This window comes from Dermacentor silvarum, chromosome 4 (assembly GCF_013339745.2).
Source record: "Dermacentor silvarum isolate Dsil-2018 chromosome 4, BIME_Dsil_1.4, whole genome shotgun sequence".
Taxonomy (NCBI): Eukaryota; Metazoa; Arthropoda; class Arachnida; order Ixodida; family Ixodidae; genus Dermacentor; species Dermacentor silvarum.
In genome coordinates, this window is record NC_051157.2 from 104,561,882 (window position 1) to 104,575,487 (window position 13,606).

At 49.6% G+C, this 13,606-nt stretch overlaps 1 protein-coding gene across 1 annotated transcript in view; it reads left to right on the forward strand.

The window, feature by feature from the left end:
* LOC119448807 (solute carrier organic anion transporter family member 4A1-like) overlaps positions 1 to 13,606 on the forward strand; it is a 154,771-nt gene that overhangs the window by 9,742 nt on the left and 131,423 nt on the right. Inside the window, exon 4 of the mRNA XM_049665893.1 lies at positions 2,711 to 2,881. Coding sequence (XP_049521850.1) covers positions 2,711 to 2,881 — 171 coding nt within the window. The remainder of the gene's footprint in view (positions 1 to 2,710; positions 2,882 to 13,606) is intronic.

Here is a 13,606-nt window from a genome sequence, read left to right on the forward strand (position 1 = left end):
GCACACGTCGATGCGCCATTGCGTCTCTCTGAAACGCATGTGAGCTGGGTCACATGGCATAGCAAATATACAGAATTATGAGGTGGTATGCGCGGCATTTCTTCCGGTGTTACTCAGACGCCTGGTTATCGCAAATATCAAGGTAACGCGTGGACGCGTGTCTTCGTCTAGCAACACTGTGCATTACAACCATCCCGGGTGCTTAGTTGGCGAATTGCAGCGCTCACATTTTCGACGCTCAATTACTATGCATTTTCGTTCCATGCTCGCTAAGACGAGAGAAAAGGTACTACTTGCACTTTATTTCTTTAAAAGACCCCTTGCGGGGTATTGCATATGGGATGGTAACATCAGAAAGGGAATGAAAGGTTGTCCACGATAATATTGACAAAGTACTTGTTATTTCATCTGTGAAGGTAGTTGTTGGGATCACACGAAGGTAAGTTGCACCCTTAAGGGTGTTTTCTCGTACCTATATCTCGCCTTCTTTCGTCCATAGAAATGGGTGTTTAAGTGAACGCACCCATTTGAAAGCGTGTTCTTTTGGAATTGTAACCTTTCTCCCAATGTGGGTTTTGCCGAAATGCATGCTGCATTTTATTTTTTACAGTGATATCTTTTGATCTACCACTGCCCTAGTTTTTCGAACGGCGGCCAATGTATTCCCGAAGTGTCCTCCCATAGGTTTATAAAAGAGGAAGTGTAAAACAAAAATAAAGCCGCCCAGCCTGAATTCCAACCGCGGACCTACAGACTGCCAGTCGGAAGTGTCTCTTTTCAATCACTCTGCCGACTAAACCCTAAGGAGCAATACATCACTTTAAGAGTGCAGCTGCGCCTCCAGCTGTTTTGATAGGTTAACGCCATCCTAGCTAGCAGTAAGATGTGAAAGGTGGGAAGACGATAAGGGGACACAGTAGTCTTCCAACTTTACTGCGGCGACTGCGGCGTACGGTGCGGCCGTGCGGGCGCCTTACCTTGAAAGCGATCTGCGATGTGGAAAAAGTGCGTTGTCGCGCGGGCCTCATCTTCAAAGCGATCTGCGATGTGGACAAAGTGCGCCGAGTACTGGTAGCTTCGTATGCGCTGTGCTTTCGATACTTAGTTCGCACTGAAGCGAAAGGCAGCATGAAGGTCAATTCCCTCGCTGCTGTCTCTCTTCCTCACTTCTGCGTTCTGACAGCGAGTTTCCGCGGTCATGGAGTGCGATGTGTTCATCTTTACCTGTGCGCGCGTGACACCGTGCTTGTTAATTTAGTTAGTCTGCGAATGTCTGCAAGTTTATGCGGCCGATAAAACTAATATCCTTATTTCATATAGCTGTCTACTAATCTGCTATCGCAATCGATGCTTCACCTTTTGGGCGATACTGTGGCTTTTTTTTTAAGCTCCTTGCAGCCTGCTACACTCGTTTTTGAGTAAAAGGCCGGCTGCAAGGCTCAGCATGCTATTAAGAACGTGAACAACCTCTTGAGGCAAGACAATTTGTGATAAACGTGCACCGACCGTTTACAGCGCAGTGAAAGCTTGCAAAGTGCTTATCTAGGCCCGTAAGACCACCTGTTGCTACGTCGGCGATATCAACAGCGGACTTTCTATTCTTGTCTTAACCTCTCTCTCCCCCTTTTCCTTCCCCCAGTGTAGGGTAGCCAACCGGGATCAGTACTGATTAACCTCCCTGCCTTTCATTAAATCATTTTCTCTCTCTCTGAAACTATCCACTGCGGCGATACTATCGCCTCAGCGATAGTCACGTTCAGTAAATCAACCTACTGATTACCCGTGACGTCAGCATGCACTATCAATACGCGCTTTCGAACGCTTCACAACACGCGAGAGAACACACAGGGCGAGTGCAGAGTGGCTCGAGTGTACAGGCCACAGTACGACGCAGACGTGTTCGTTTATTCACGCGAGCACCCAACGACACCGTGATGCCAAATTAACGTAGACCGTAGCTGATATATGACGCTATTTATTCTCCGGTTTCGCTAAAACAGCCAATCTACAAGCGCCGTTGGCGGAGGCGTGGCCAAGGCGATAGTATCGCCGAAGTGGATCGTTTCAGAATATGACCCCTGGCGATATTTGAATAAACTCTAGTGCAGCTGAGACGTGCTTGCGGCCCTCGTTTGACCACCTCTCCTATTCTACCACCGTGCAAGAAGCACTAGTATTTCGCCAATTTCACTATTGTGCACTGAAACTGGTGTTTGCTATAACATCAACCGCGCGGCCAAAAGTGAGTCTCTATTCACAAAAACCTCTTATGTTATGTTATGTTACGTAAAGAAAAACTTCCAGCCAATCCTGATTCTTGACATATCATCATCGAGGCGGGCGGGCCAATGACAAGGAGCACATTGTAACAAGAAGGTTTGTGAATTCGGCCCTTGAATTTGTGACCTGGCTTTCGATGGTGAATGCTGTATGCATTTCAAAAAAAAAATCTACAGCCGTTAAACTGAATAAGGGTCTAAATATGTCCATAACTCACACCGTTATTACACCCATTAATGTGCACCCTTAAAGCGAATAATGGTGTAATTTAATCTATCTCACACCATTGCTGGGTGTAAGAGTGTTAAGTTATATACCGATTTGCACCCTTATTAACTTATAAGGGGGCAAACTATTTTACACTGTGCGAATTTCGATCAGTGCCGGTCAACAGCCAATGACGCGAGGCGCCTGTGTCCCAATGCCGCAGGCTACGACGCAGCATGCGCCGAGAAGAAATGCGACCAGACGGCCGTCTCGGTGATCAGCATGATGCCGAGCGGCGAATTCGGCCAGCGCATCACCGACATGCCCAAGGCTGTTCGCCGGCTCCTGACCAACGTGCCCTTCATGATGCTGTGCTTCGCATTTTCTTTCAGCCGTGAGTAGGCCATGAGGTGTGACGTGACGGCGTAACTGCCCCGAGTGCTGCAGCATCTGCTCTGTTTAAACGAATGGGGAATATTCAAAATGTCAAGCGCCACCTACAGACTTGCAGCAAAGCGTTATCCGTCATTTCGACTAGGGCACGGCAAAACGAAAGTGCTCGCTGAACAGCATATAGCTACGTGCATTAGCTGCTGTTTTCACCCATGTTCTGTGGTGTTCACCCACTGCTGTTCGTTGTTATATGCGAAGCAAGGGGTACGTGGCAACTCCGGCATTGTTTGTTCACTGCGACATTTATAAAAAAGTCCCTCAACACCGCCCCCCCCCCCCCCTTTCTTTCCTTAAAAAAGTAAAAAGAAGAAAGTGCTACGCTTGTTTACGTGCCAGTATATGTTTGGAAACGCGAACGCCTGTTTAGCCTCTATGAGTGCAACTATTTTTGTTATTATTGCGTGTGAAGGCAGTGCAGTTTTATGGAGGTATACAATGCACTTCAGAGATTGCTAAGCGGTTTAAGCATTTTTATGGATATAAAATATTTTCCCAAACGGAATGAAAAACACCCCACGTTGTTTGGTGGCGCACAGCTTGCTGTATATATTTGCAGACGAAGAAAAAAATGAAGGACGCTTATCAGAAGACCGCGATGAGCACTAAATTTATATTTAGATTTCTTTTGTGGAAAAAAGAACCCATCAAAGCGTTTTAGCGGTAAATGCGAGAGGGATATGTTAGGCCGCTCATCTCTCGAACATGCAGAATGGGCAATGTAGGGCTGCATGATTGTCTTGTATATATATGGCAGTGCCGCGAGTTGCCCACGTGTTTTATGAATAGGGAGGCGTCCGCTACCCAGCGCGTCCGGGAAGCAACCGTTTGTTTTTGAGGGGTTGGACGGCCCGTGTGGCTTCGGGTGACGAGCCGCGGCGCGCGCCGGGCGGGGGGGGGGGGGGGGGGGGGAGGATTCGGAGAACGTAGTCTTGCGCGCACTGTGTTGGCATTCCGCCGATGGTCAGAATAGGTCAACGCGGACAAACCTCGAGTGGAACGGCTGTACGCGTTGTTGTGGCGCCGGCTTCCGAGTCCCCTGCTGGCTAGAGACGGCGCCGAGGTATATGGCCTAGCAATGTTGACCACGTGCTGTGCGTACGGAGCGTGGGTCCACTCCCCTACGCGCCCGGGCGGCAACCACGTGTATTTTGTTTGAGCGCTGAGAAAAGCCCGCGTGGGGTCGAGTGTTAACTTGCAGTGCGCGCCGTAGAGGCGCGGTGCGCATGCGAGGATCGCGTTCGAAGAACGTTGTCTTGAAAACAGCGAGTCCGAATGCCGCCAACGGTCATTATTTTTCCAAGCGGAAAAAAAAAAAAACCTTGAGGAGGGGACTGCGGTACACAGTGTTGTGCCACCAGCCCCCGAGCCCCCTGCTGGCTACAAACGCCACCGAAGTTTGACATGGCCTAGCAATAAATCGTGCGTGCCTGGCGTGTTTGCTGAGGCCGTCACTGACCACGTGGAAATAGCAGAGGGAAACGGAGTTGCGGAAAGAAGGAAAACAGGGTTGTTTTCCAATACATTTACTTTTAATTGTAAGCCCATCCCTTTGGGTTGTGGCTTAAACTTTCAGCTCTCATTGGCAACTGCTTCCGTGGGATGGGCCAACGGTCCTACCGCCCTTTTTCTTTCTCTTTCACCTATAACAATCGAGACGAAGTGCTTATTCCTCAGTCTAGGCTGTAATCACCAAACCTGATAGATCAGTAAGACTCCGTACGATGCAGCGCTAGTCTGGGCTGTAACCACTTGGTGGTAGAACAGTGAGACTCGGTTGGTCGTATATATGTAGTGACAGTTATTCTAGGCTCTAACTTAAGAAAAAGTAGAAGAGTAAGGCGCTGTTTACTTGTGCGTTTTGCATCAGTGTTCTTTTGCTAACTCTGAATCTGACGGTGTAAATATTTTCGTTGCAATATATCTTCAAGTTTTGTTACCTGCAACCTCCCTCCTGCTTCAACGCCGATAATCACCTTGAAGAGACTTTCATCCACTTCAAGGACAAAGAACAAACTTAACTGATGAGTTAGAATTACGTCGCAGGTCTTTGAGCTCCCGGAGCCATGTCTTGAACCACGTTCACCACATTGAAAAGTGTTGTTCAGGAGCTCAATCCACACGTCCTGCCTCTTCGTGGAGCGAAGTGAGGTGATCCGGATATACATATATATATATATATATATATATACATATATATAATCATCGAGAAGAAAGCGAACTGAGGGGCCTGCTTTTTATTAATCATATAAAAGTGAATAAGTTGAAAAGGAAAGGCGAAGCATCAATTGCGATAGCAAATTAGTAGAGAGCTATACGGAGTAAGGATACTAGTTTTATCGGCTGTATAAACTTGGACATACAGCAGCACCAGCAACGCGCAGAACTGTTGTCGACGCCGTCGGCGTTTTGCCCGCGTTCGCACCGAACGCGCGCGGCGTTGGTGACTGTTGCCGGGGCCTCTGGGGGTGGCTCGGAGGTTTTCGATGAGATAATGAAGAACGGGACACTCGTCGAGCAGCGTCGGAAGTCTTTATCACCTTCTCGCCTCGCAACGTTTTTATATAAATACGCATTTGGTGCCGCATCTAAACGTCTCCTCCCCTCCTTTCCTCCAGTCCCCCCACAGCCTTTCGCGCGACGGAAGAAGTCGCGTTTGCTCTCCGCCGTGCGTTCGCTCCCAGTGAAAGCGCGCGTCCTTCGCGCGCTTTCGCACGCACATACAGCATACGGCGCGCGGCGACGATTTCATCGCCGTTGGACGCTATACGGAACCTCACTGCGACGGCGACGACGTCGCGGACGGCAGAAATCCGCTTGAAGTGTCCATATAATTGCTATCGCAATAATAGGTCTTTAACTCACACCCTAGCTTATACCCTTTCTGGGTGTAAGGGTGTAAGTTGAATTTCCATTTTCCTTTCCATTAATTTATAATAGAGACTTTTAGTATTGCGGAAAATGCTTGCGTTAGCGTTAGCGTGTTACGCACGCTAAATCTTTGCGGAACGCTGTTCGATAGAGTTTTAGTATAGCGTAAGACAACGATGCGCCGCTAAGCGCAAAACCATCTAGCTGCGAGTAGTCAAAGCAGCAAACTGAGCAGCTCGACAACCAAACTAGCCGTGTTGATCCACGCCAAGCCATGAAACGAGCCTGCATGTCAAGCGCTCGGGCCGAGGGTGCCACCATGTTTGCAACGCTAAAAACTTAGCGAGCGTTTAGCGTCTCCGCTATATTTGAAAAATAGCGGACGCACGCAACCCGCAAAACTGAAATAGCGTTCTGAGCATGCGCAGTCTGACCCCGCTATTTTATTGCGTTTAGCGTGGTGCCATTTCCGCAATACTAAAACTGTCTAAAGTCTTAAATTCGATTAGTAAGTACCAATAATTTCCCCCATGTTGTCCTTGGAGACGTTTGTTAGCTGCTTAGGATATATATATTAAAATGGGGGTGTTGGTCTTCAAGCAGGCCTGGACGTGGCGTTGTAGAAGGCTATTCGAAAGGCAGGTCTGGTTACTGGCGAGCGCGAGCTAGAGCGTCAACAAGAACCAATACTCATCGTCGTCGTCTTTTCCCAGACATCAAAGCGCGGTCATTCGCCTTCAGTACAATTACCCCCCGCTGAAGAAGGAGCCATCCTGGCTACCTATAGGGCAAGAAAACACAGGGGGATCGTAGCACTGCTTGAGTCGAGACACGTGGACAATTTCTTGACCGCGACGACGATGGTCAGAAGACGGTTCTAACGGCTCGATGAGATAGTTCACCGGAGATGTGTGGTTAAGTACACGATATGGACGCTGGTACTTGAGACCAGCTTCGTGGAAAGGCCAGGTGTAGTGGACGGGACACGTAGACAGACTAGCGAGCCAGGAGAATAGCACGTAGGAGTAGCGGAGGCATCGTGGTGTTGCTTCTGGCGCCACTGGTCTTGTGATGTGAATGAACGTGCAAGTTGGCGGCATTCTTCAGCGTATATAGCTGCTTCAGATAGAGTTGAGGATTCTGAGGCGTCGGGCCGGTATAAAAGAATAGTATTCATGGTGCAAGAAGGTTCGCGTCCGTGAAGGAGAAAGAAAGGGGAGAATCCAGTTGTGCTTTGAACGGCGGTGTTGTAAGCGAATGTAACAAAAGGTAGCACTTGGTCCCAATTGGAGTGGTCTGACGAGACGTAAAAAGCGAGCATGTCGCCCAGGGTTCGGTTAAAACGTTCTGCCATCCCGTTCATCTGTGCATGATAGGCACTGGTGGTGCGGTGAACGACGCGGCATTCACGAAGCAATGCTGCGATGACGTTGGAGAGGAACACACGACCACGGTCACTCAGCAACTCTCGAGGAGCTCCATGACGAAGGACGAGATTGTGAAGAATGAAAGTGGCAACGTCTTTTGCTGTGGACGACGGGAGAGGTGAAGTTTCGGCATACAGTGTGAGGTGATCGAGGGCAACGATTATCCAACGGTTACCGTCTGGTGTACTGGGAAGGGTACCGTAGATGTCGATGCCGACGCAGTCAAATGGTCGGGCGTAATAGCAGAGGTAATAAGGTGCCGCCGTCGTGTTGAGGAGGAGTCTTGCGTCGCTGGCACGTGGAACGTGGAACATATATATTGGTGGTAAACTTGGCATAGCAGTCAGCGATCCTCTTTTATTGCGATAGCAATTATATGGACACTTCAACCGGATTTCTGCCGTCGGCGTCGCCGTCGCCGTCGCCGTGAGGTTCCCTATAGATAAAATCTTCGCCGCGCGGGGTATGCCCGAGCGGAAGCGTGCGGGGACGCGCGCTATCACGGAGAGAGAACGCACTCAATCTCCCACGCGCAAGCAAGGAAGCGGGAAGCCAGCGCCGGAGGGATCGGGGGGGGGGGGGGAAGGGGGCGCACTTCTACTCTGCCAACAACCGCGCTCGTCGCTCGCCCGCACCGTCTCTTAGCTCCACACGGCTCTGACCTTTGTATGCGCTGTGCATTCGCCGCTCAGTTTCCGTTGAAGCGATAGACCGCACGTACCTTCGCCCACTGCGGCGTATGCGCTTGCTGCCAGCGTTTTTACAGTCGTCGTCTGCAGTCATTCAGTGTGATCAATCTATTCATGTTTGTTTGTGCGCGCTCACACCACGCTTGTTCATTCAGTTAGTAATAGTCGGGCCACATTTTCCAACGCACGCTACACATGCAATGCTGCCCGGATCGGCGGTGCAGCGCTACAGGTGTGTCCCTTCGCACGCGCTGCCCACGGGAAGCGCTTCTCATCAACACCACCGTTTCACACGCGCCTTCTCGTGGTCATCGAGTCTCTCTTCATGTCGGTCTACTTTCGCCGCAGCACACCTGCTTACTTAATCAGCTCATGTTTACTACAATTCATATTGCTACCAAAGCCGCTCACCTTACTTCGTATGACATTGCTGTGTTGCTATCGCATTCATTGCTTCGCCCTTAGGGCGAAACTGTGACATTTTTTTTCCAGAAGCAAGCCGACCAACTGGAAGTTAATTGCCCCGGTTTTGAAGGAGCCAAAGGATTCCCTCAATGTCGAACTTTTCATTGCTGTGCTTGGGTTCCATGAGTCCTATGCTGATATTAAGGTGGTTTCGGCCGCTCCCATGGCAACCATTTCGCATGTGGCTCTCCAAATGTACCTATTGAGGTGGGGCCGCATTCGCGTTGGGGACAAACAACCCTTCAGAAGCGTTGAGGTCTCCTAATGGCCGAGCACCAACCCAGGAGCGCGCTTGTACCTATTTTACCGGTAGGTACGCGGCGGCAGCACTTGCCTTCCACCGTCGTGGCGGCTGCTCTTTCCGCAGAGCGCAGCCGTGGCCTAGTTGTAGAGAACACGCCTCCGCTGCGGTAGGTGGTGGGTTTAATTCCCACCGCTGCCAGGCACCCACTGGCTCAAATGGGCACAAATGTACCCTGGCCTGGCGTTTGGCTTACGCCTGGAAAACGAGCCTGGAGTGGCTATACGCCTGGAAAACGAGCCTGGGCCCTAAATTCCCGTCGAAACCCTCATGAGCACAAAAAAGAGTTTTGAGCCGCTCCCATGGCGACCACTTTCAATCTGGCGCCCTAAATGCACCTATCGAGATGGAGGCGCCTTCGGGTTGGGGACAAACACCCCTTTCCAAGCGTTTAGGTCCCATAATTACCGAGAACCAGGCCGGCAGCGCCCTTGTACTGGTAGGTACGTGACGGCAGCACTTGCCTACCACAGCCACGGCGGATGCTCTTCAACAAGGCCGTCTGTGGTTGAACAAGAGGTGCCCAGAGACAACTCGTGAAACCTCTACTGGGCCCCCTTTCTAGATATCAACCCCCACGAGAGCCGAGCACCAGGCCAGGGAACATCTCTACCCATTAGGAAAAAACAGCGGGATTCCGGTGGCACCGGGATTTGAACTCAGAACCTCCCGCACCTCAGGATGATCTACCACTAGGCCACCACTGTTGAAAAGGAAAGGCGATGCCTACAACGCCTAGCGGTGCCTCCAACGGCTAGGCGATGCCTCCAACGCCTAGCGGTGGAGCATCCCGAGGTGCTCGGTCTGGAATGACCGAGGTACTGGTCATTGGGGAACCTCAACGTTCGGAAAGGGGTGTTTGGCCGCAACCTGAAGGCGTCCCCACCTCAATAGGTGCATTTGGGGCGCCCCGTGGGAAATTGGGGAGAACGAATTTCCTAGTTTAACGTGCGAAGCAGTGCTCGATGTGCACGTGACTATAGTGTCATCACAGCGCTCTACCTTTTTTCTCTCTTAGCTGAGCGTCCTCATGGTATCTTCTCATGACTGCGTAAACATTTTCATTTGATGGCCCGTTCACAGAAATGTACACCACGGGCCTCACCTCAATGCTGACCAAGTTCTTCGAGTCCCAGCTAGGGTTGCCATCTGCCAGGGTTGCCTACATGGTCGGTAAGTGAGTCACTCGTGCACATGTATTTCGCTTTCCTGTTTGGTTTGGTACATTGGAACACCCAATGCACTGTGGTGTACCCCTGCAATCGACGGACAGAAGCAGGAACATGACGTCTCTGTGTTGGGTGATGCTCACCGTAGGAAGTACAAAAAGAGACGAGGACTGAACACATCGATTCGATAAAGGAAATCGATGGCTGCAGTACTTATACCGATGTTCACTTGGTCACGAGCAAATGATAAACCCTGTGGTTGCGACATGGCATCGCCTCGCATCAGCAAGAAGTTTGGCATTTAGCTGTCTTCAACTTTTGTCTGCTCTCGTTGTATTTTCTTTTTTTAATACCAAACATGTTTTACCAGCATCGGCGGGGCAATTAAGTGTCACGACGAGGAACAGAGGAACATACTTCCCGAGTTAAACGAAATAAACTGCGCTAAAGGCTTCGGCAGGACGGAGAAGCATAATGACAGCAGACTTAAGGATCCGTTTCCTAAATCGCATGTCGCTTTTGAATACTTAAGGGATTTCACGGGAGACTCAACAGCATCACATTGGTAGAGTCTTTGTGGCGAGGCCAACGGCCGGGAGTTTTACCAAATGCAGAGCATCGCGGAACCGCTAGTAGCGGGGTTAGCCTTTTACCGCGCACTAGACAATAGTGGGTTAGCGCCGCCAGTATTTCCCTAAGGAAAAACACCTAGCCGTAAGATAAACGGCCAGGTTGGTGGCGCCACGTGATGGCGTCGAGTTTAACTATGGTGGGCACATCGCTATTATAACTGTCACCAGGCATACTGCACTTACCTTCTGGTGCAAAGTGTCGACAGCGATGTCATGGTTAACATGCAGGCTTTCTCTAATTTTTTCTTTCAGCAAGAGCGCCCGTGTGACACCAGAACTTTTCTAGCTGGTTGGGATTGGACAAACCATCCCTAGATATCGCTGCTAGTGTTGCTATGGCACTGCACTGTTCTGGTAGCCCGTTCTTTTTTTTTTTTTTGTAAACTTTAACAGTAGGAAATTTGTGCATGCCCAAAAGCTGCGTAATGTGATCCAGCAACGTTCTGCCTTTTTTTGCCCACGCACCTCGCGTAGGGCGATCAGGTTTTGTTGACGGGAGCACGTCTTTCTATACAAGGAGGCTCATTCCAACGATCACTATAGACCTTTTCATCGGGCGAGGAGGAAAGGGCGCGCGACGAGCCTTTCCTCCTCTCTGGCTTGGGCGAGCCGGCGCGGCGCGGCTTGAATGTGGTGCCGGTCGCGCGCTGCGGAAAGATTCGGAGGTGTTTTAGCTAGTTCTGAGTGCAATTTATGGGCTGTCAGTTCTTACGAGGTCGTCGGACAACCACTGTGTAGCCTTTAGGCGCAGCAGTAGCTACGTATCTGGAAATTTCTCTCGGATATGCAAAAATGCGACGCGCATCATCAGCCGCGGTGTGTGTACGTGTTGTGAACTATGTTGGATGTATCGGTTTCACTCGACGAAGAGTTGTTGTGAAACATTTCCATCAGCCACCGGCATCGTTCTCACGCATTTTAAGTCTAGTAGACTTCAAATCACTATGTCTACGTTAGCCTCCTGCAAGAGGCCGAAGGCTTTGCTCAATACAGCGAGCACTGCGGTTGGCAAACCAACATGATAGACACAATTGCTTCGTGCTTAGATCGGCATTGCCTTTTTTGCCCTTTAAGGCACAATATACAAAGGGGATCGCATAAAGAGAATCCGACAGCTATTTGTAGGTACACAATTTCCGTAACGTGGGTGAAGGCGTCGTAAATGACTGAACTTAGGAGACTGAAAAAAAAAAAAAAAAAAAAAGAGTTCATATGTCCTCCTTTCGCGGCAAAATAAAACAGAACATGGGTAACGACGCAATAGGACTCCGCATGGAAGTGCCGCATGCTTGGACCACTTGGAACATACGCCATATAGAACAAACAGATCTATAACACAGCATTTAGTACTGACTCGGGCGCTCGCACAGTCTGCAGCTGATCGTTCGACCAATCGAAAACTGCGATTCAAACTGTACGGTATGACGTTATTATTAACCAAACCATTTTATTTGTAGGCGGAAACCTTGCCCAGCAAACAAGGCAGTCGCCCAATGTATCTACACATAACATCTTGAGCGCTTGTCAAAGAAAACAGCATGACTTATTCTCCAGCAGAACGGTATACCCACGCTGTTAGGATCGTCAAATGTTTCGTAACTATACTCGTTGCAGTTAAACCAGAGCTTAGAATTACAGTGCTGAGAATGCTGCAGTAAGGTAACATTCGTGAAACGAATTTTCAGAAATACATAACTGATATCCGAGGCTGATTGTAAGCTCAAACAAACACACGCACCTCGCGCTGGGTGCTACGCGTCCGCCCTAACACCAGCTGTTACTTCAACTGCTTAATTACTTCACACTTAAATTCCTTCACTACGCCTCACAGGACCGTTCCCCACGTAGAAGACGCCATTTCATGCTAAATAGACCGCGCGAGTGCGAAAAAATCCACCAGGAACTGCCGCCGAGCCTATACCACAGCATACAACACGGGCGTTCGCCCAAGCCAGCATGCCAACTGTCCATAGATGGCGCTACTGCCTAGGCAATGGCGGCGCCCATGAAAAAACGGTCTATATAGACCTTTTCATCGGGTGAGGAGGAAAGGGCGCGCGACGAGCCTTTTCTCCTCTCTGGCTTGTGCGAGACGGCGCGGCGCGGCTTGAATGTGTTGCCGGTTGCGCGCTGCGGAGGTGCTGCAATGCAGTGATTTGGGCTTGTTGGTATGACATCGTGAGGCTTATAGCGCATGAAAAAGACTTACTTCGTCCTTGTCTTTTTCATGCGATTATATAAGCCTCACGATTCGGAGGTGTTTTGGCTAATTTTGAGTGCAATTTACGGGATGTCAGTTCTTACGAACAACCACTGTGTCAGTATCTGGAAATTTCTCTTGGATGTTCAAAAGTGCGATGCGCATCATCAGCCGCGGTATGTGTATGTGTTGTGAACTAGGTTGGAGGTATCGGTTTTCACTCGACGAAGAATTGTAAAACATTTGCATCAGCCCCCCACATCGTTCTCACGCATTTTAAGTCTAGTAGACTTCAAATCATTATGTCTACGTTAGCCTCCTGCAAGAGGCCGAAGGCTTTGCTCAACACAGCGAGCACTGCGGTTGGCAAACCAACATGATACACACAACTGCTTCGTGCTTAGATCCGCATTGCCTTTTTGCCCTGTAAGGCACAATAAACAAACGGAATCGCATAAGGAGAATCCAACAGCTATTTGTAAGGACACAATTTCCGTAACGTGGGTGAATGCGTCGTAAATGAATGAGCTTAGGAGACAGAAAAAAAAGAGTTCATATGTCCTCCTTTTGCGGCAAAATAAAGCAGAACACGGGATAACGACACAATAAGACTCCGCATGGTCATGCTGCATGCTTGGATCACTTGGACCATATGCTATATAGAACAAACAGATCTTCATCACAGCATTTAGTACTGCCTCGGGCACTCTCACAGTGTGCAGCTGGTCATTCGACCACTCGAAAAGTATGATTCACACTGTACGGTATCCTGTTATTATTAACCAAACTATTTTATTTGTGGGCGGAAACCTTGCCCAGCAAACAAGGCAGTCGCCCAGTCTATCTACACATAACAACTTGAACGCTTGTCAAAGTAAACAGCATGACTTATTCTCCAGCAGAACGGTACCCACG